The sequence below is a fragment of the Phocoena phocoena genome, chromosome 17 (genome assembly GCF_963924675.1).
Source record: "Phocoena phocoena chromosome 17, mPhoPho1.1, whole genome shotgun sequence".
Classification (NCBI taxonomy): Eukaryota; Metazoa; Chordata; class Mammalia; order Artiodactyla; family Phocoenidae; genus Phocoena; species Phocoena phocoena.
This window is the reverse complement of record NC_089235.1, coordinates 29,609,636-29,631,967: the sequence shown is the minus strand read 5'-3', so window position 1 is coordinate 29,631,967 and position 22,332 is coordinate 29,609,636. Positions and strand designations below refer to the sequence as shown.

At 37.4% G+C, this 22,332-nt stretch overlaps 1 protein-coding gene across 1 annotated transcript; it reads left to right on the top strand.

Annotated features, from left to right (window-relative positions):
• Positions 1-1,061: 1,061 nt before the first annotated feature.
• SLC7A13 (solute carrier family 7 member 13) lies at positions 1,062-15,546 on the top strand. The gene is given in 7 exon segments (XM_065895138.1): positions 1,062-1,139; positions 1,142-1,641; positions 1,643-1,746; positions 5,865-5,996; positions 10,408-10,769; positions 15,281-15,422; positions 15,425-15,546. Coding segments are annotated over 7 exon segments (1,440 nt in total).
• The last annotated feature ends 6,786 nt before the right edge of the window (positions 15,547-22,332 follow it).

Genomic DNA, 22,332 nt, shown 5'->3' with positions numbered 1-22,332 from the left:
AGATGCTCAGGACAACGCTTTGCATTGTAGAGTCAACATATATAAGAGTTATTAAGGTTCAGACCTTGCTCAGATGATCAGGATCCTCTTTCCTTCTGTCCATGGGGGTCAGGCCTCATCCTCTACTTCCTGTCCACATCTTTCTGCATGTGACCCAGGAAGCCAGAATTATGGCTGTTTAGGGGACAGGCTTATGTTGCAGGGTCTTTCACTCCCTCACCTTGTTAATTGGTTTCCATGAACTTGATTAAAGGTAAATACTTGGTTTCTTGAAAGCTTGATGGTAAAAAATGGGAGGAAGAGGGAGTAGAGTAAGTGAGAGGATAGTAACTGAGCTAATTCCTCAGTGTTCATGGGAGGAAGTCAACGGACACTTTCTTAAGTAGAGATATTTAAGAATAAAAGTATTTTCATACTGTTTAGAGTTGTGGAAGCAACCACCAAAAAGAACCAAAACCATATATACTTTTAAATGGTTGTTTCCAGAGAAAAGAACTGGGAATATGTTTAGGAAGGAGTGAACTAGAGCAGGAAACCCCTGTTTTTTTTTTTTTTTTACGGTACGCGGGCCTCTCACTGTCGTGGCCTCTCCCATTGCGGAGCACAGGCTCCGGACGCGCTGGCTCAGCGGCCATGGCTCACGGGCCCAGCCGCTCCGCGGCATGTGGGATCTTCCCGGACCGGGGCACGAACCCGTGTCCCCTGCATCGGCAGGTGGACTCTCAACCACTGCGCCACCAGGGAAGCCCAACCCCTGCTTTTTGCTGTAATACCCTGTCTTATTGAAATCCTTTATTTCCATCTGAATGTATTATTTTGATAATAATTTTAAAAACAAGTCAAACTTAAACCCTTCCAAGTAATCTTACATTATTTTACTTGGATGCATCACATATATTTTGTCAATGATTGAACATAGGCTATATTTAACAATGGTGTAAAAAAAAAGGGCAGCACTCTTTTATTTCAGAGAATCCATGAACATCCTTTCCAGCAACATAGGCAAGAAAATTCAGAAATTATAATTTATATAAATAAAAATTTAAAATTCTTCAATTACAATGGATGCAGAGAGGAAGATACATCTCAAGAGCGTGTTTAGATATTCCTGGGGCACAAGTTTTTTAATTAATATAATCATGTTAATTTAATTGGAGCTGGCATTTTTGTGGCCTCCAAAGGGGTATTGAAGTACTCGTGCATGAACGTGGGGCTCTCCCTGTGCATCTGGGCTGGTTGTGCCTTATTGCCCATTATGACCTCTCTCTGCTCTGCAGAGCGAGGTATAACCTTCCCATGCTGTGGAGTTCACTACTATTGTCTGAAGAAATGTTTTGGCAACTTGGTCTCTTTCCTGAACTTCTGGATAACCTTGTTTCTGGGGCCAAGGCTAGCTGCCAGTCAGTCTCCGCTCCTCACTGGGTACAGCATCCAGCCTTTTTCTCCCAGCTGCTGTGCTCCAAAGCTGCCAAAGAAATGTCTGGCCCTGGCCATATTGTGGATTGTGGGAATCCTGAATTTTCGTGGTGTGAAAGAGGTGACTTGGCTTCAGATATCCAGCACCGTGCTGAAAATGGCCATACTCGGCCTTATTTCCCTAAGTGGAGGAGTGTTGCTGGTAAGAGGGAGGAAGCAGAATCTAGAACTCCTTCGGTGCTGAGTTTCCAGAAGCCTCCCAGTTTACAGAAGCTGTCTTCCAAGGATATTTTTCATATTCAGGTGGAGGATACTCTATGTATATAGCAGGTAACCAACAATACCTTGAGAAAAACAATCTCAAGCCATAACTTATTGCACACCATGTGAAATGCACATCTTTTATTATATTTTCTGTTTCATTTAAAATAAATGATTCAATCTATTTTTTCTTCCTTATTATTTTCTAAATCAGATCAAGATATGCCAGCTCTGCACTTATCACCTACTCTTAATTTTTCCCACAGTTATTCCAAAGTATTTATTTTCTTGAATAACTTCTCTTTTTCAGCTTTCTATTCCGGGACCACAGATATGGGACCTCCATGTCAAACTAGTTTTCATTCTATTAATGGATGAATTCTCGGGCTGTGGAAATACTCCCCTTCCATGAAACGGTGAATCCAAGAATAATCCAATGCAGACTATGCTTGTGTTATGGGTGGGTGGGTGCGACACACTCAGGCTCTTAAGTATTTTTAAAAAGAGTATAATCATAGATATCCTTGATTGCTCTAAGGCTGGACTTAATACTCTTCCTTTCAACATCAGGACAAAAGTTTTCTCTTCATTTTCAAAGTCAGTCTCTTCCCTTGAACTCTACCTGTATCCTTTCCCTCTCACCTCCTCAGGAAACTTGCACACTTATTTCATGTTTCTCAAAGTCAACCATTTTATCAGTTTTTTTCTTTGACATTTAAACATGAAACAGATGCTCTACTACTGAACAAATTTTTCCTTTAATCTTAGTACCCCCTGTAGTGACTGATGTGTCCATCATTCATTAAATCACTCAATCAGCAGATATTTTTTTAAACACTGACTATTTTTAAAGTCCTGTATTAGGGCCTGAAGATGAGTAAGATGTATTCTTTACCCCAAAGAGGCTTATAGTCTAGTAGAACTGGCAATACCTAGATTTTGGCCTGACTTTTGTCACTTACTAGCTTGGCAAGTATCTTTAACTCTCTGGACTTATTTTTTTTTTCTCCTTCATTTGAAAAATGGGCATTATCACTTAAAATCACTATAATTCTGTGCCTTATGAGCAAATAATGGCATGATAGTAATTAATAAGTGGCTACAAGGGAAAAATATAATTACTATGGCAATTCAGTGGAAGGTAAAATCACCTTTTGCTGTGTCATCAAGTGGAAAAGTAGCAATTTTCATTGAATCCAAAAAGTTCTAGCAGTAGAAAAATCTGAGTGAAGCTGTGGAGACTAGAAGTGTGCAGGTGTGTATAAGACATGGCACACAATCTTGGGTGACTGCAAAAATGCTTTCCACCTGATGGGCTTTATGATAGATACGATTGCTAAGCCAAGCACCTAGAGAGAGGAGAACAAGATGGCATAGGACTGGAGACAGATGACTGGAGAATGCCAACTTTTAGGCAGTATGTGGAGAAAGAGGATCTGCTGAAGAAGCCAGAGGAAGTTTAGAGAATTATGAAAGAAAATCACCATGTTTCCAAAAGGGAGTGAAATCAACATGGTGAAATGCTTCAGAAATTGAAGAGTGTGAGAACTGATCAGAAAAAATTTTAAGAGGTCATTGGTGAATTTTGAGCATGAGAGGAAATTTGGCTTTGAATTTAAAAGTGAAGTATTGAGAAAAGAAAGCTATAAGAGATTAGTCTTTTATGAGTAAATGGGTCACTGCAATTTGAGAGGCTAGCATAATGAGAAAAAATTTCTTTTTCTCTCTCTCTCATTTTCTCTCTCTCTCTTTTAAGGATAGAGGAGATATCTTTGGTGTCTATCTGTGCCAATTTCATTTTGTTCCATTGCCAAAGATGTTTCATTGCTAGATGACTTTGCTGAAGACAGATTAACAAAATTTGCTAACCTATCAATTATTACAGAATTCTTAAAAACCAGCTAGCAGTAAACAAAAGCTGAAGGAATTTCAGTGTATGCTGGGATTGTTAATTCACTTAATAAATTTTAAGTATAACTAACATCTAAGTAACACTTTTACCAGTAAAATAGTAATTTGTAGGCAGCTGACTTTGCCTACCATAGGAACAGCCATCTTTTAAGTTCAAAACCAAGGGTATTCACTACCTGTCTAGCTATTATATTGTATATTATATTGTATTATATTCCTATCCTCTCTGTAACAATCTAATACATAATGAGAAAGAGCAAAAGGCCCAGAGGAAAGTACAGGTAATCCTAAAAAGTAGCCCTTCTGCTTGCCCAAAAGCTTTAACTAATAACCATAGTCATTAATAACTTATTAAGTGCTAGGCATTTGATTGGAATTTTATTGTCTCTGTATTTTCCATTTCCCCAATATATAGGTAAGGAAATTGAAACCTTGACAGTCAATAACTTGTCCAGAAGCTCATAAATAGTTAAGTGGTTCAGGCAGCATTTAAATGAGAGCTTTCTAATTCTTTACTCATCAAGTACTTAATCAGCTCATATTTGTGTATGCCATGGGCATTACATTCAACCTTTGGGCAGATGCAGATGGAAGGAATCTGACATTTGTCAAAGGACAAATATTTATTAGTCAGAGGGATTTAGCTTTAAGTAACAGAAACCCACACACATTAGCTTAAACTAGCAAAGGGGAACTTGCTGCAAGAATAATGCTGTATTTCAAGGGAGACCTGAGCAACCAGTCTTCAGGAGCAACAGGAATTAGGGAAGCTCTAGAACTTACAAACTAGAGTTATTAGCTGGATTTTTATGCTGCCATTACATGCTTTTTTCCTGATTCTCTCAGTTTTGTTGACATATGGTTCAAATTCTTGCAAGAAATCTTCTCGTGTACTGGCAATGATTGGTTTCCAGTGAGTCAGAGGTCTGTGCTTGGTCCTATTACCTATTGCCAGGGCACAGAGTCACATTGTGTACACATAGCTATAACGTTCAATTCTTTTTTCTTTTTTTTTAAGTTTGTTTATTTATTTATTTATGGCTGTGTTGGGTCTTCGTTTCTGTGCATGGGCTTTCTCTAGTGTGGCAAGCGGGGGCCACTCTTCATCATGGTGCGCAGGCCTCTCACTATCGCGGCCTCTGTTGTTGCGGAGCACAGGCTCCAGATGTGCAGGCTCAGTTAATTGTGGCTCACGGGCCCAGTTGCTCCGCAGCATGTGGGATCTTCCCAGACCAGGGCTCGAACCCATGTCCCCTGCATTGGCAGGTGGACTCTGAACCACTGCGCCACCAAGGAAGCCCAACGTTCAATTCTTTATGTCAGGGATAATTCTCAGAGAACGGTGAGACTGGGGAAAATGGTGTCACAAATGGGACAATATTTGAGAATAAGACTATCCTGGAAAATCATTATATATGATGCTAAATCACATCTTTTCTGCACTTGATATTGGCATAAAGGGAAGGTAAAGAGACTACAGGGAGAGAGTATTTATGACAGACTCTTTTACTCTTTTCACAAATGCTATGAGAATGTATAATAGGACAGTTTTGTTAGCCTAGGAGATTTTTAGCTCCTATTTTCCCAGAAGAAGTTATGATTGCTGAAGGAAGGGTAAGTGTCAACTAGGCAACTAGAAAAGGAAAGAACATTCCACGTGAGAGAGTGGGCTGAGGGGCAACGAGGAGCATGACACTTTTGAGAAACTGAAAGAAGACCAGTGTGCCTGTAACACGGATAGCAAAGGGGATCATCAACTTGTCATATACTGTATTCTCACAGCCCTTTCTCCCTTTTCACATGGACGCTTACCACAGTCACTATTTTAACTTTCTTTAGGTGATTATTGAATTAATCATAGGTCCTCTTCTTAATATTGAGCTTCATGTTTGTTTTTGCTCACCACTGTATTCCCACTACTCAAACTCATTACCTAGTACCTAACAAAGGAGACTGAAGACACAGGTAGACTCCGAACCTACAGGGTCTTATGGGCTAAGCTTTCACTTTCATTCTTGTGCATTTCTTCAGAAATTTTACCATCTATGGGGGAAATGAAGACATTAACCCCCTTTTTTTTTCATTTAGCACCAAGCTGTGAAGGGAGGGGTGTGTGTAGCAGTTCCTACTGTGTGCGTGCATGTGTGTGTGGTGGTGGTGGTGGCTGGGGCGGATAGGAAGAGTCCAACCCAACACTTGATACATGGAGCAATTTTAAAAGTTAATTTAAGGCATAAATTTTACCAGTTGTGATTTTGCTCTTTTGCGTGTTATAGGGGAGCTGAAGAAACCCAGGAAGACAATTCTAAAATGCATATTTATTGCATTCCCTCTGGTGACTATTGTTTATTTACTGGTTAACATTTCCTACCTGACTGTTCTGACACCCAAGGAAATTCTCTCTTCAGGTTTGTATGTAAATAACTAAGGCAATAAACAATAATAAGGACAGTTCTGGTCCTTTTAGCATATGTAAGTATCATTTTACCAGTTGAGACTGCTGTTTGCTTTTCATTATTTTATAGAGAGTCAACTTGTAATTTTTGAAAATAACAGAGGGGCCAAAGAGCATGATTTGGCTTAGAAATGAGTTTCACATTAAAGCATGGTAATGTGTTTTCTGATAATATGGAAAAGTATATATAATGATGGCGTATGGTGCAGACTGGGTTCAAAATGTTAGTATTCCTTTCATGATCTCTTCTCACCAGAGTGACACTGTGTAATCAGTGCTTATAATATATATAATGTGTATATTATATCTACTAAAAATTTCACAACATGAATTTTCCAAATGTTCTTCTAGGTGACACAAAGAATGATAAACTTGAAATGTAGGACATTAGCAGTTAAAAGAATAGATGCTAATGGTCAACTGATATACATAGTTAATATGATTAATATGTAATATAATGTTGTTATTTACCATAAATAACTCTAAAATTTATAGTGGCAAAGGGCCCTGAACATATTGGAAATTTGACAAAAAGATAACTATTTTAGGGCCCTAGTTGTAGAATAAAAAATGAAAGAATAGGAAAATCTTAAGGAAATAAACATACATTTAAAAATGGGTAACAGATTCAAGGAATAAAAGGAAATTTGGAAAGAAATGAGGAACAGGAAATATGAAAGACCAGCAATTTCCTCAAATCAGCATTAAACGTTGAGTTATCAGCCAGTACTTTTGGGACTAATGTCTTTTGAGTAGCTATTACTGTTTTGGTAAATCTTTGGGGCACTGGAAATAAATCTAAGGGAGGTTTAACATAAAAGCCCTAACACACTTTGCCTCAATTCTTGTGTTACTGCCATGTAGGAAGCTGCCATATGCATGGTATCAGTGTTGATTCATAGTGGTCTAGCTCTGTTAGGGAGCTGTACATTAGAAATAGTCAAGATTCTGAGTATTTGTGGGAATAAACCAATTGCTAAATTGGACAAAAACAAGTAATGATTTATTAACTACTTTGATTATGTAGAAAATAAATTTATGAAGCTACGTACAGGTGTGGTCAGGGCTGTTGGTCAGCTGGCTCAGCTATAATGGCTCACTGAAGCTGGCATCTGTTTTGGCCAGTGCTCTGGCCATACTCGTTGTTAAAAATGATGAATATCTCTTCTGGTGTGTCATAACAGTTGCAGCATTTTTGTGGGCGGTATACTAGTTTTGGCATGTATGGAAGACACATGAAGTGTTTTGACTATAATTAATACAATTCTTTTAGACATATCATCCTTAGATGTTTAAATTCTGAAATAATATTTTTGATTTCAAATATCTACCTTTTATTGTATTATGAACTTATATTAAGGAAATAATCAGAGCTATACATGAAAAATGTATGTACAGGGACAATCATCATAGCATTACCTATGAAAGCAAAAAATTAAGGACCACCAAAATATCCAATAAATTTGAAATAAATAAATAATTTATAGAAATGTATATAATAGACCATCCTGAGATTTTTTCAAAGATCATATTTTTGAAGAATACTTAAAGTAAAAAGACTGTTTATAATGTAATAATGAGAGCAAAGGCAGGATCTATATTACAATATAAAACAGAAAATATCAATAACTAATTAATAGTGACCTGTTGGAATGATATTGAGGGTGATTTTTGTTTATTCTTTACTAAATTTTCCAAATTTTCTCTAATGAATGGCAAAATTTATATAATAGGAGAAAAAATTATAAGCAAAAGAAATGGATTCCTAAATTAAGGAATTTTAAGGATTAAGGAGTGAATGTTTTCAAACAAATGGGTATATTTAATAAACATAAAAAGCTACAAAACGATATAGACCATCTAGGATGTGTGTGTTTTTCTTAGAAGAAAAAATAGAGTAAGTTCTACAGCACAGTAGGGGAAGCCTGTCCCTATACAATGAGGTTTGTGGAAATGTCATAGTGAGGAGTACAGGTTCCTGGCTTTTTCAGTCTGAGGATTTCAAAGTTCCTGAAAGCCCTGCTAACACACCGTTGACAAGGTTGCTCCCACTTGGTGTTCTTGAGGGTTCCGTGTCATACTTGAAACTAGAGACTATTGGCATAGGAAAAGATAATCCAAAAGAGTAAGTACATTGTCTGGGAGCAGAGGCTAAGAAAGTTTCTTTGACCAGAAGCAGCCTGCAGATAACTGGTCAACCAGGCATGATTAAGTACTTTGAGAGGAAACTGAAAATGTTAAAATCACTTACTAGTAAATTGGTACAATCATTTTTGGAGGGTAATTTTGTAATACCTAGCTTATTTTAAAAAGTATATACCTTTTGACTCACAAATCCCACTTCTAAGAATTTACTCTCAGAGGAGAAGTGCACCAACACCTGAGGGCACAAGTGTGTTCATTAAAGAACATTTTTAATTAGTAAAAAATTGAAAACAACCTAAAAATCCACCAATATGGAAATAGTAAATAATTTAAGTTGCAGTTATATAATGGAATACTGAAAAATTTTAAAGATAATTAGATGGATGTATATGTATTAATATGATCAAGATATATTGGAAGGTGAAAAAAGCAAGATTAACCATGCAGGAGCACACACATACACACACACACACACAAATACATATATGTACACATATACATACCTCTCACAGATGCTTATATATGCATAGAAAAGTTATGAAAGTATATCAAAAAAGATGTTAACGGTAGTTACTTCTGGGGTGTATGAATGAAGGATTGGCAAAGAAAGGGACACATTTTTACTTTATGTGTTTTGGAGCTATTTATTTTACTATTTATCAAAAGCATTTATAATATAATTTTTTAAAGAAAATAAATAACATAAGGGAAGGAATGAAAAAGAAAAAAATATCAATTGTAAGATAGAGATAAAGATTATGCAGCAGAGCTGAACTAGAACTTCCTCTAATTATAACCAACCAGGTTTGAAAAGGATGGGAAATCAAAGGAGAACAATTGCTTCACTACTGAAAAGAAGTATTTCTGAAATGTGTCTGAAAATGGAAAATGTGCAGAGGTATGACTGTTCAGGAGGAATAACCAACAATACCTTCTTTAAAATGAATATTAAGTGAGGCAGGAGACATTTTAAAACAAGACCCAATATTATAGAATAGCATTAAAGAGAATAGTGAAAAGAGCACTTGAGGCTATTTGAAAGGGCTTTAAAAAATAGACTTTAAAGAACAGGAATCACTGATGAAATTTCAATTTCATCATATTGAAAAAATTTTACTGTTTGTTATAAGCCAGTATGTTGATGTGCTGGAGGCTCTCCTGGAAAACAGCTTTGCCATAACCCTGGAGGACCCCTACCCCCAGGGACACAGATCGTGTTGCACTCTTTCCACTGAAAAACTGAGAATTTTTTTTTCTGAGTCTGAATGATCTATCCTAGCTTATATATCCTACATAATATGAATTGGATTCAGATTCCTAGATAGTGGATAATTGTTTTCACTGATGCCTTTTATACCTACTGACTTATACTGAATTAGTGTTCATAAGATCTCTTCACCTTTAAGTTAAAAAATCTCAATATTCTCTAAAGATTGGTCAATACCAAGGTTTCTCAATCTTAGCACTAGACATTTTGGACCATATCATTTTTTGTTGTTTTGTCCCATGCATTGTAGGATATTTAGCAGCATCTTTGGCCTCTACCCACTAGATGACAGCAGTAACCTCCTACCTCCTCAGCTGTGGCAACCAAAAATGTCTCCAGACTTTGTCAAATGACCCCTGAGGAGCAAAACCACCTCCCCTGAGAGCCCCTGGTCTATAGTTTAGGCTAGTGCCCAGAAGTCATAAGTATTTTAATCTGTGTGTAATTTATTTTCCCTATCTATATGGTTTATTTTTATTTCTGTTAAGTATTTCAAATTGCACCATGATATGGGAACTTTGTGAGTCTCATTCCTGTGTCAGCAGCATTGCACTGTGCTTTTTTTTCACTCTGACTGTAATTATCAGTACTCTGTAAACTAGTTTTAGTTTAAGCACTCACTCAATCATCCATTCAACAAAATCAATTTATTTCTCAAGTATCATTGAAAATTTACTCTATGTCTGTCACTGAATGAAGTAGTTTTATAGAAAGTAAATGATCTTTGCCCTCAAGAAATGAAATTCCTTGTCTGTTGGGGAAGACACATAAAATAATAACTGGTTTGACAGAGCTATGGACACATGCATAAGGAATTAAAGTGTGAAATTAAATGAAATTCAAAATTTTAATGACTTTTTAAATGTCCTCCTTTTTTAAAAAAATAATTTTTAAAGTTTTATCATTATCTTTTTAAATACATTTTCTTCTGTGTGTTCTGTTTTTTCTGCAGATGCTGTGGCTCTCACATGGACTGATAGAGTTAACCCCTCATTAACATGGGTTATTCCTTTTGGTATTTCTGCCTCATTATTTAGCAACCTTCTGATTAATGTATTTGAATCATCAAGAGTAATATACATTGCAGCCCAAGAGGGCCAGCTGCCTTTGTTATTTAACATGCTTAATATTTACTCCTCTCCATTTATGTCTGTGCTACTACTTGTCATTATGATGTCCATTGCGGTTGTCTTGACAAACCTAATTGATTTGATAAACAATCTTTATATTGTAGTTTCTATTTGGTCTGCTTTATCAATGACAGGAATACTAAAACTGAGATACCAAAAGCCCAATCTACCTCGACCTTATAAGGTAAAAGTGAGTTTTCTAATTTTTTTCTGTGTGAAATCAAAGATACTGGGTGTAAATGTATTGGAAGACTATATTCAGAATGTCTACAAGTAGAACTTTTTATTACTAACAAATTGTGAAGCATGTACAGATAATTTGGTCTTAGTTTTAATTTTTATTTTTATTGGGTAGATTTTACTCAATATAAAATCTCTCAGGTTCTGTTTGGTTTGTTAGAGAGAAAGATAGTCCTCTGGACTGTCAGACAAATCATTATGAGTCTTTTCAGCAGAGATTACTTTGTTTAGTTCTGTAGCTAGCTACCACTGCATACCAGTATCTTCCACAGTCAGGGTCAGATTTTGCAGGTGGGAAATAAGAAGAGGCAAGTGTTGCTGTGGGGTCACAAGTTATAACATCTCCTGTCCTGAAACGTCAGCTTAACTTGATCAACAACAAATTCCATCCTTTCAATTCTACTTACATTTAAACTTACTTTCAGTCTGGATGAAGAAGAGTTTCACAGGAGTGCTCTTTAATCATAGAAAAGGAAAGAAGAAAAAACTGGACAGCATAAGGAAACTATTGGAGAAAGGTGGCCTGATGCTTTGATTATCAGAATAGTAAAAACGGGCTTGGTTGGCTCAGCATCATGTTAAAAGCTTTGCTTGGATTATCAAAATTATTTCTCTCGGTAATACGAAAGATGGATACTAGTGTTATCCCCATTTTACAGATAAGGAAATAGGTCTATCAAAGTTATCACTTGCCCAAGGTCACACAGCATGGAGTGGAGCCAAGATTCAAATCTAGGCAGTCTCTTTAGGAGGTTTGTCTCTCACTAAGTACAAAATATAAGAAAGAACTCTGGGAGGAAGCAGCATTCTAATCATAAGCTTTGGTTGACTTACAACCATCTTTTCTTTTCAGTTCCTTCTACTTCCATCCAGCCATCCCCTAATTAGATCAATTATTGAGAAGCCACTATGATTTGAATACCTTGCTGGGTATTCTGGGTGCAGAAAGGAATAAGACTTGGCTTCTGCATTCAGGCAGACTATAATCTATGTAGACAGTCAGATGAACCAAAACTATAGTATGAGCATTGCTACGTGGTGGCCTCCAGAGTATGCTCAGAGAGTACATAGGGAAGGGGAATCCTCTTGTTTTTTAACCACTGATCCTCAGTGTCTTCAGACCTAAAATGGGAATAAATAATGCTTACCTCCTAAGAATGTAGGATGTATTAAATGAACTAAGGCATGCAAACAATACAGAGCCACATTGATAGTTATTATTATTTATATTATTATTTGATATTCATTTGCATCAAAAAGGAAGGCAAGGGTAACCATAGCATAAGTGCTTGAAATTTGTCTCTAATGCCCACATGAATGCTTTTCTCTCCTCTCTCAGTTTTTGGATAACTGATGGTAAGCTCTGAGATGATAGGTTATCTTTCTCAGGGGTATTTTACTAATTAAAAGGAGTTTCTTAGCCCACAGCAAACATCATCCTCAATGGTGAAAAACAAAGCATTTCGACTAGGATCAAGAACAAGACAAGGTTGCCCACTCTCACCACTCTTATTCAACATAGTTTTGAAAGTTTTAGCCACAGCAATCAGAGAAGAAAAGGAAATAAAAGGAATCCACATCGGAAAAGAAGAAGTAAAGCTGTCACTGTTTGCAGATGACATGATACTATACATAGAGAATCCTAAAGATGCTACCAGAAAACTACTGGAGTTAATCAATGAATTTGGTAAAGTAGCAGGATACAAAATTAATGCACAGAAATCTCTGGCATTCCTATATACTAATGATGAAAAACCTGAAAGTGAAATCAAGAAAACACTCCCATTTACCACTGCAACAAAAAGAATAAAATATCTAGGAATAAACCTACCTAAGGAGACAAAAGACCTGTATGCAGAAAATTATAAGACACTGATGAAAGAAATTAAAGATGATACAAAGAGATGGAGAGATATACCATGCTCTTGGATTGGAAGAATCAACATTGTGAAAATGACTCTACTACCCAAAGCAGTCTATAGATTCAATGCAATCCCTATCAAAAGACCACTGGCATTTTTCACAGAACTAGAACAAAAAATTTTGCAATTTGTATGGAAACACAAAAGACCCCGAATAGCCAAAGCAATCTTGAGAACGAAAAAAGGAGCTGGAGGAATCAGGCTCCCTGACCTCAGACTATACTACAAAGCTACAGTAATCAAGACAGTATGGTACTGGCACAAAAACAGAAAGATAGATCAATGGAACAGGATAGAAAGCCCAGAGATAAACCCATGCACATATGGACACCTTATCTTTGATAAAGGTGGCAGGAATGTACAGTGGAGAAAGGACAGCCTCTTCAATAAGTGGTGCTGGGAAAACTGGACAGGTACATGTAAAAGTATGAGATTAGATCACTCCCTAACTCCATACACAAAAATAAGCTCAAAATGGATTAAAGACCTAAATGTAAGGCCAGAAACTATCAAACTCTTAGGAGAAAACATAGGCAGAACACTCTATGACATAAATCACAGCAAGACCCTTTCTGACCCACCTCCTAGAGTAATGGAAATAAAAACAAAAATAAACAAATGGGACCTAATGAAACTTCAAAGCTTTTGCACAGCAAAGGAAACCATAAACAAGATGAAAAGACAACCCTCAGAATGGGAGAAAATATTTGCAAATGAAGCAACTGACAAAGGATTAATCTCCAAAATTTACAAGCAGCTCAATAACAAAAAAACAAACAACCCAATCCAAAAATGGGCAGAAGACCTAAATAGACATTTCTCCAAAGAAGATATACAGATTGCCAACAAACACATGAAAGAATGCTCAACATCATTAATCATTAGAGAAATGCAAATCAAAACTACAATGAGATATCATCTCACACCAGTCAGAATGGCCATCATCAAAAAATCTAGAAACAATAAATGCTGGAGAGGGTGTGGAGAAAAGGGAACACTCTTGCACTGCTGGTGGGAATGTGAATTGGTTCAGCCACTATGGAAAACAGTATGGAGGTTCCTTAAAATTCTACAAGTAGAACTACCATATGACCCAGCATTCCCACTCCTGGGCATATACCCTGAGAAAACCAAAATTCAAAAAGAGTCATGCACCAAAATGTTCATTGCAGCTCTATTTACAATAGCCCAGAGATGGAAACAACCTAAGAGCCCATCATCGGATGAATGGATAAAGAAGATGTGGCACATATATACAATGGAATATTACTCAGCCATAAAGAAACAAAATTGAGCTATTTGTGATGAGGTGGATAGACCTAGAGTCTGTCATACAGAGTGAAGTAAGTCAGAAAGAAAAAGACAAATACCGTATGCCAACACATATATATGGAATTTAAGAAATAAAAATGTCATGAAGAACCTAGGGGGAAGACAGGAATAAAGATGCAGACCTACTGGAGAACGGACTTGAGGATATGGGGAGTGGGAAGTGTGAGCTGTGACAGGGCAAGAGAGAGTCATGGACATATACACACTAACAAACGTAAGGTAGATAGCTAGTGGGAAGCAGCCGCATGGCACAGGGATATTGGCTCGGTGCTTTGTGACAGCCTGGAGGGGTGGGATAGGGAGGGTGGGAGGGAGGGAGATGCAAGAAGGAAGACATATGGGAACATATGTATATGTCTAACTGATTCACTTTGTTATAAAGCAGAAACTGACACACCATTGTAAAGCAATTATACCCCAATAAAGATGTTAAAAAAAAAAGTTTCTTAATGATTTAAACCCCAAATGAGTGACCCTCTAATTAAAGGGTTTAATAACTTGTGACTAGCTGTGTTATACTTTGGAGGTATAGATTCATATCTGTCTTTTAAATACATTGTAAAAGTGATTGCCTACTGAATTTTCTCCCTAGGTAGGGTAATGTTTGGTGCAAAACACTTGCAATACTAACACAAAGCAAGTGCCAAGGATAGGGATTCAAGGTTTTTGGCCAAAACAGAAGCCAAAAAAATCCACAAAAATAAGGAGATTTGTTTTGGCCAAAGTTTTTATTTTGATTTGTTTTGTTTTTAATATACTGAGCCTACAAAGCCATAATATTTACCTGTCAATATCTACTTGAGTAACAGAGGGTCTGAGGATACTCTGTGTTATTGAGATGAATTTCCTACTGCCTTGAGATATTTTTCTGGGAAAATTGTTTTGACTTCCTTTGGGCCTTAGGAACTCCCTCTTAAAGAACTCATGCCTTCTAGACCAGAAGATGTTTATTCTACCAGCAAATGGTCATGATTATTTTCACTCACGAACAGTCAAATGCTAGATGTTCATTCCCTACAGCCAACACCTTAACAATAAGAATTTTCAACATCTTAAATAGTAAGCCAGGTTTCTCTAAATTCATGGATAATTTAACCCATTTTCTATGAGTAGCTTATATCTTACATTTTGTTTATGTAAATATGTAAGTACCTTAAATGGGTTTTCGTATCTAATTTAAAAAAAAATTTGCTCTTTTCAGGTGTTTTTGCCATTTCTACTGGTAGCAATAGCTATCAGCCTGTGCTTGGTTTTGATACCTTTGGTGAGGTCTCCACATATGTATTATATCTATGTGTGTCTCTTTATTCTCAGTGGACTTCTGTTTTATATACCTTTAATATATCTAAATTGAGGTTGCTTTGGTTTGAGAAGATGACGTGTTATTTACAATTGCTGTTTAATATTTGCATCCCTGAAGTGTCTGATGAACAGATGTCAGAAGTAGAAGTAGGAACTGTGAAATAAAATAGCCTTCTAAAAACACATCAAGTTCCAAATAAAGATTAAGCACATAATGGAACATTAATGATAAAGTACCTATGGTAACTTTCTTTCTCAAATGAGATGATATATACAGAAGTACACAGGACAGTACCTATCTTTAAAAATCACACAGAAATTGTAATGTGTAATGAAAGCTCAGTTGTTTTGCAGAAAGCTTAAGTCTTGGTTTGCATTGATATATTGATGATGTCTCTCCCACTCTTCCATTTTTTCTGCACCCCATCCCTTCTTTACTGAAGTTGTGGTTGTCTTGTAATAAAAGTTAACAATTAAAAATAAAAAAGCATGGGAGTTCCCTGGTGGTCTAGTGGTTAGAATTCAGTGTTTTCACTGCTGTGGCCTGGGTTCAATCCCTGGTCAGGGAACTGAGATCCCACAAGCGGCGCTGTGTGGCCAAAAATAAAAAATTAAATAAATAAATAAATTAAATTAAATTAAAAAGCATTCTCTTCAACTTTCCTGAGTCCTTCTTTTGGTGCTGATTTGAATATAGAAAACAACCAATTTGGAGAGGGGGCGGAGTCAAGATGGCCAAGTAAGAGGATGTGGAGTTCACATCTCCTCACAAGTACACAAGAATGCATCAGAGCAATTCTTGCAGAGCACCTACTGAGCACTAGTGGGGGACCTCAGACACCCACGGGGACTGGAGGAATCTCTGTGCAACTGGGTATGATGTGGGAGGGAAGGAGGGGGGCAAGAAAAGTGGAGGTGGGACAGGACCGGTGCCCCTGAAGTGGGGCTAGGGAAGAAAAGAGATTCCCACACTCAGAGGGCCCCATTCACGGTGAGGGGATCAGTGGGGACAGAGAGGGACCTTCAGGGGATTGCGGGATCAGAAGGGAATGTGGCAGCTGGTCTGTAGAGGGTGAGACACAGTGAGACATATGTATATGGTCTGTGTCACAGCACTGTGCACCTCAGCCTGAGTTGTGTGTCTCCTGGTGGAGAGGAGGGCTGGGTACTGGAGAGTGAGGTTTGGAGGGTGGACCTGGGGAGGGGATGGCTGTTGACGGTGGGGAGGCAGCGTGGGGCAGCAAGAGGGAAGGGCTCCACAGCTGGGAAGGTTGGCAGAGGAAGACCGGGCCACCAGAGAAGTCGGGCACCATTGTTAATTGGTGAGCAAAGGGCAGGGCCGCCATTGCAGTGCCCTTCCCCACCTGCTGGCCTGGCCTCCTTGGGCAGTGGGCACACCTGAGTGGGCTTGCCCACCCCTCAAGTCAGGGTATCCTCTACCCTCTTGGGCCCCAGTGAGCCTGCTAGGGCCCGGGTCTGAGCCCTGCTCTGCCAGGGCCTCCTCTGGCTGCACGGGTCCAGTGGGCCTGAGCACTGCTCCCCCAAAGCCTCCAAGGACTAGGTGGGTCCTGGCAGCCTGCGCACCACCCCAACAAAGATTCCTCTGGCCGTGTGTGTCCTGGGCCTGAGCACCGCACCCCTCAAAGCCTCCGAGGGCTGCATGGGCCCCAGGCCTGTGTCCCACCCCCACCAAAGCTTCCTCTGGCTGCATGGGTACAGGTGGGAAGTCTGTGCCCCAGTTGGCCTGTGTGGGCACATGTGCTCTGGGCCAGCTTCAGGAGCAGATGCTGGTGAAAAAAACACACGCAAAGGTGGGGCTGACACAGTGGGTTCAGAGACCTACCTAAAGGTCTTGGAGGACCTCCTGGGGAAGTGTGGGTTGCACGGAGCTCACCATGAGGGCAAGGGTACCGATGGAAGAGGCACCATGGATGGAATCCTTACTTTTATTTTTAAAATTTAAAAATTTATTATTTATTTATTGATGTGTTTTGTTGTTTCATTTTTATTTTTTCTAATATTTTTTATTTTTCTAATTTTATTTTATTTTTTTTCTTGTTATTATTCTGCTCTTTTTTGTTGTCTGGTTTTTGTTTTCATTTGTTTTGTGATTTTGTTTTCTGTTGGTTTGTTCTTTTGATATTTTTGTGTTGTTTTGTTTCATAGTGTTTTTACTTTGTTTTTTAAAAATTTCTTTTATGTTTTAATTTCTGTTTTTGTCATTTTCATGTGTTTGTCTTTTGTTCTCTTAGCTCTTCTTTTAGCTTGTCCTTTTACTTTTGTTTTATTTTCTGTTTAGCTAGTTTTGTTTTTATTATTGGTTTTGGTTTTTGGGCTGTCTTGTTTGTTTGGGTGTCTTCTGGCGTTTTAATTTCCTTGTGGGTTTTTGCTGTTGTTGTTGTTTGCTTGTTGGATTGTTTTTTTTTGCTTGGATCTGTTTTTGTTATTTGTCTTGGGTTTTATTTGTCTGTTTTCTTTTCTTTTTTTGTTTGTGTGTTTGTTTTTGTTTGTTCAGTTTAGCTTTATTATTTGCCTTGGGCTTTGTCTTTATTTATTTTTTTGCCTTGTGGTTTCTGGGGTCTTGGTGTCCAGGCTGGGGGTCTGACCTGAGCCCCTGTGGTGGGAACACCAAGTCCAAGACACTGGGCTAACAGAGAACTGCAGGCCCCAGGGAATATTAATCAGTGTGAGCTCTCCCAGAGCTCCTCATCTCACCTTGGCACAAAGACATGGCTCCACCCAACTGCCTGAAAACTCCAGTGCTGGACACCTCAGGCCAAACAACCAGCAAGACAGGAACACAGCCCTACCCATCAAAAAAAATGAGATGACAGAAAAATACATTAAACATGAAGGAGCAAGGTAAAAACCTATAAAACCAAATAAATGAAGGGGAAATAGGCAATCTACCTGGAAAAGAATTCAGAGTAATGGTAGTAAAAGTGATCCAAAATCTTGGAAATAGAATGGAGGCATGGATCAAGAAAATACAAGAAATGTTTAACAAGGACCTAGAAGAACTAAAGAATAAACAAAAAGTGATGAACAACAAAATAATTGAAATGAAAAATACACTAGAAGGAAACAATAGCAGAGTAACTGAGGCAGAAGAATGAATAAGAGAGCTGGAATATAGAATGGTGGAAATAACTGCCATGGAGCAGAATAAAGAAAAAAGAATGAAAAGAAATGAGGACAGTCTCAGAGACCTCTGGGACAATGTTAAAAACACCAACATTCAAATTATAGGGGTCCCAGAAGAAGAAGAGAAAGAGAAAGTGTCTGAGAAAATATTTGAAGAGATTATAGTGGAAAACTTCCCTAACATAGGAGAGGAAATAGCCACTCAAGTGCAAGAAGCATGGAGAGTCCCATACAGGATAAACCCAAGGAGAAACACACAGAGATGCATTAATATGCATCTAATCAAACTAATCAAAATTAGTTTGATTAATATCAAACTAACAAAAATTAAATTCAAAGAAAAAATATTAAAAGCAGCAAGGGAAAAGTAATAAATAATATACAAGGGAATCTCTGTAAAGTTATCAGCTAATTTTTCAATGGACACTCTGCAGGCCACAAGGTAGTGGCAGGATGTACTTAAAGTGATAAAAGGGAAAAACCTACAACCAAAATTATTCTACCCAGAAAGGATATCATTCAGATTTGATGGAGAAATCAAAAGCTTTACAGACAAGCAAAAGCTAAGAGAATTCAGCACAACCAAACCAGTTTTACAACAAATGCTAAAGGAACTTCTCTAGGCAGGAAACACAAGAGAAGAAGAGGACCTACGCAAACAAAACCAAAACAAATAAGAAAATGGTAATAGGAACATACATATTGATAATTAACTTAAATGTAAATGGATTAAATGCTCCAACAAAAAGGCACAGACTAGTTGAATGGATACAAAAGCAAGATCCATATACATGCTGTCTACAAGACACCCTCTCAGACCTAGGGCCACCTACAGACTGAAAGTGAGGGGATGGAAAAATATATTCCATGCAAATGGAAATCAGAAGAAAACTGGAGTAGCAATACTCGTGTCAGATAAAATAGACTTTAAAATAAAGACGTTACAAGAGACAAAGAAGGACACTAAATAATGAGCAAGGATCAATCCAAGAAGATATAACAATTATAAATATTTATGCACCCAATATAGGAGCACCACAATACATAAGGCAAATACTAACAGCCATAAAAAGGGAAATCGACAGTAACACATTGAGAGTAGGGGATTTTAACACCCCACTCTCACCAATGGAGAAATCATTTAGACAAAATTAATAAGGAAACAAAACCTTTAAAAGATGCAATAGACCAGATAGACTTAACAGATATTTAATTTATAGGACATTCCATATGAAAGCAGAAGACTACAATTTCTTCTTAAGTGCACACAGAACATTCTCCAGGATAGATCACATCTTGGGTCACAAATCAAGCCTTGGTAAATTTAAGAAAACTGATATATTATCAAGCATCTTTTCCAACCAAAATATTATGAGATTAGAAATCAATTACAGGAAAAAAAACTGTAAAAATCACAAACACATAGAGGTTAAACAATATGCTACTAAATAGCAAGAGATCACTGAACAAATCAAAGAGGAAATCAAAAAATACATTGAAACAAATGACAATGAAAACATGATGACTAAAAACCTATGGGATGCAGCAAAAGCAGTTCTAAGAGGGAAGTTTATAGCAAGATAATCTCACGTCCAGAAACAAGAAAAATCTCAAATAAACAATCTAACCTTACACCTAAAGCAACTAGAGAAAGAAGAACAAACAAAACCCAAAGTTAGTAGAAGGAAAGAAATCATAAAAATCAAAGCGGAAATAAATGAAATAGAAATGAAGACAACAACAGCAAAGATCATTAAAACTAAAAGCTGGTTACTTGAGAAGATAAACAAAATTGATCAACTTTTAGCTAGACTCATCAAGTAAAAAAGGGAGAAGACTCAAATCAATAAAATTAGAAACAAAAAAGGAGAAGTAGCAACTACACTGTAGAAGTACAAAGGCTCATAAGAGACTACTACAAGCAACTCTACGCCAATAAAATGGACAACCTGGAAGAAATGGGCAAATTCTTAGACAAGCACAACCTTCCGAGACTGAATCATGGAGAAATATGAGATATGAGCAGACTGATTACAAGTAATGTAATTGAAACTGTGATTAAAAATCTTCTAAAAATAAAAAGTCCAGGACAAGATGGTTTCACAGAAGAATTCTGTGAAACATTTAGAGAAGAGCTAACACCCAAACTTCTCAAACTCTTCCAAAGGGTATAGAGGAGGGAACACTCCCAAGCTCATTCGATGAGGTCACCGTCACCCTGATACCAAAACCAGACAAAGATATCACACACAAAAAATATTACAGACCAATATCCCCGATGAACATAGATGCAAAATCCTCAACAAAATACTAGCAAACAGAATCCAACAGCATATTAAAAGGATCATACACCATGATCAAGTGAGATTTATCCCAGGAATGCAAGGATTCTCCAATATATGCAGATCAATCAATGTGATACACCGCATTAACAAACTGAACAATAAAACAATATGATCATCTCAATAGATGCAGCAAAAGCTTTCAACAAAATTCAACACCCATTTATGATAGAAAAAACTCTCCAGAAAGTGGGCATAGAGGGAACCTACCTCAACATAATAAAGGCCATATATGACAAACCCACAGCCAACATCATTCTCAATGGTGAAAAATTGAAAGCATTTCCTCTAAGATCAGGAACAAGACAAGGATACCCACTCTCACCATTATTATTCAACATAGTTTTGCAAGTCCTAGCCCCAGCAATCAGAGAAGAAAAAGAAATAACAGGAATACAAATTGGAAAAGAAGAAGTAAAACTGTCACTGTTTGCAGATGACATGACACTATACATAGAAAAGCCTAAAGATGCCACCAGATTTATATTATAGAGTGTTCTGCCTATGTTTTATTCTAAGAGTTTGATAGTTTCTGGCCTTACATTTAGGTCTTTAATCCATTTTGAGCTTATTTTTGTGTATGGGGTTAGGGAGTGAACTAATCTCATACTTTTACATGTACCTGTCCAGTTTTCCCAGCACCAGTTATCGAAGAGGATGTCCTTTCTCCACTGTACATTCCTGCCTCCTTTATCAAAGATAAGGTGTCCATATGTGCGTGGGTTTACCTCTGGGCCTTCTATCCTGTTCCATTAATCTACATTTCTGTTTTTGTGCCAGTACCATAGTCTTAATTACTGTAGCTTTGTAGTATAGTCTGAAGTCAGGTAGCTGGATTCCTCCACTCTGCTTTTCATTATCAAGATTGCTTTGGCTATTCGGGGTCTTTTGTGTTTCCATACAAATTGTGAAATTTTTTGTTCTAGTTCTGTGAAAAATGCCAGTGTTAGCTTGATAGGGATTGCATTGAATCTGTAGATTGCTTTGGGTAGTAGAGTCATTTTCACAATGTTGATTCTTCCCATCCAAGAACATGATATATCTCTCCATCTTTTTGTATCATCTTTAATTTCTTACATCAGTATCTTATAATTTTCTGCTTACAGGTCTTTTGTCTCCTTTGGTAAGTTTATTCCTAGATATTTTATTCTTTTTGTTGCAACAGCAAATGGGAGTGTTTTCTTGATTTCACTTTCAGATATTTCGTCATTAGTGTATAGGAATGCCAGAGATTTCTGTGCATTAATTTTGTATCCTGCTACTTTACTGAATTCATTGATTAGCTCCAGTAGTTTTCTGGTAGCATCGTTAGGATTCTCTATGTATAGTATCGTGTAATCTGCAAACAGTGACAGCTTTACTTCTTCTTTTCCGATTTGGATTCCTTTTATTTCCTTTTCTTTTCTGATTGCTGTGGCTAAAACTTCCAAAACTATGTTGAATAAGAGTGGTGAGAGTGGGCAAC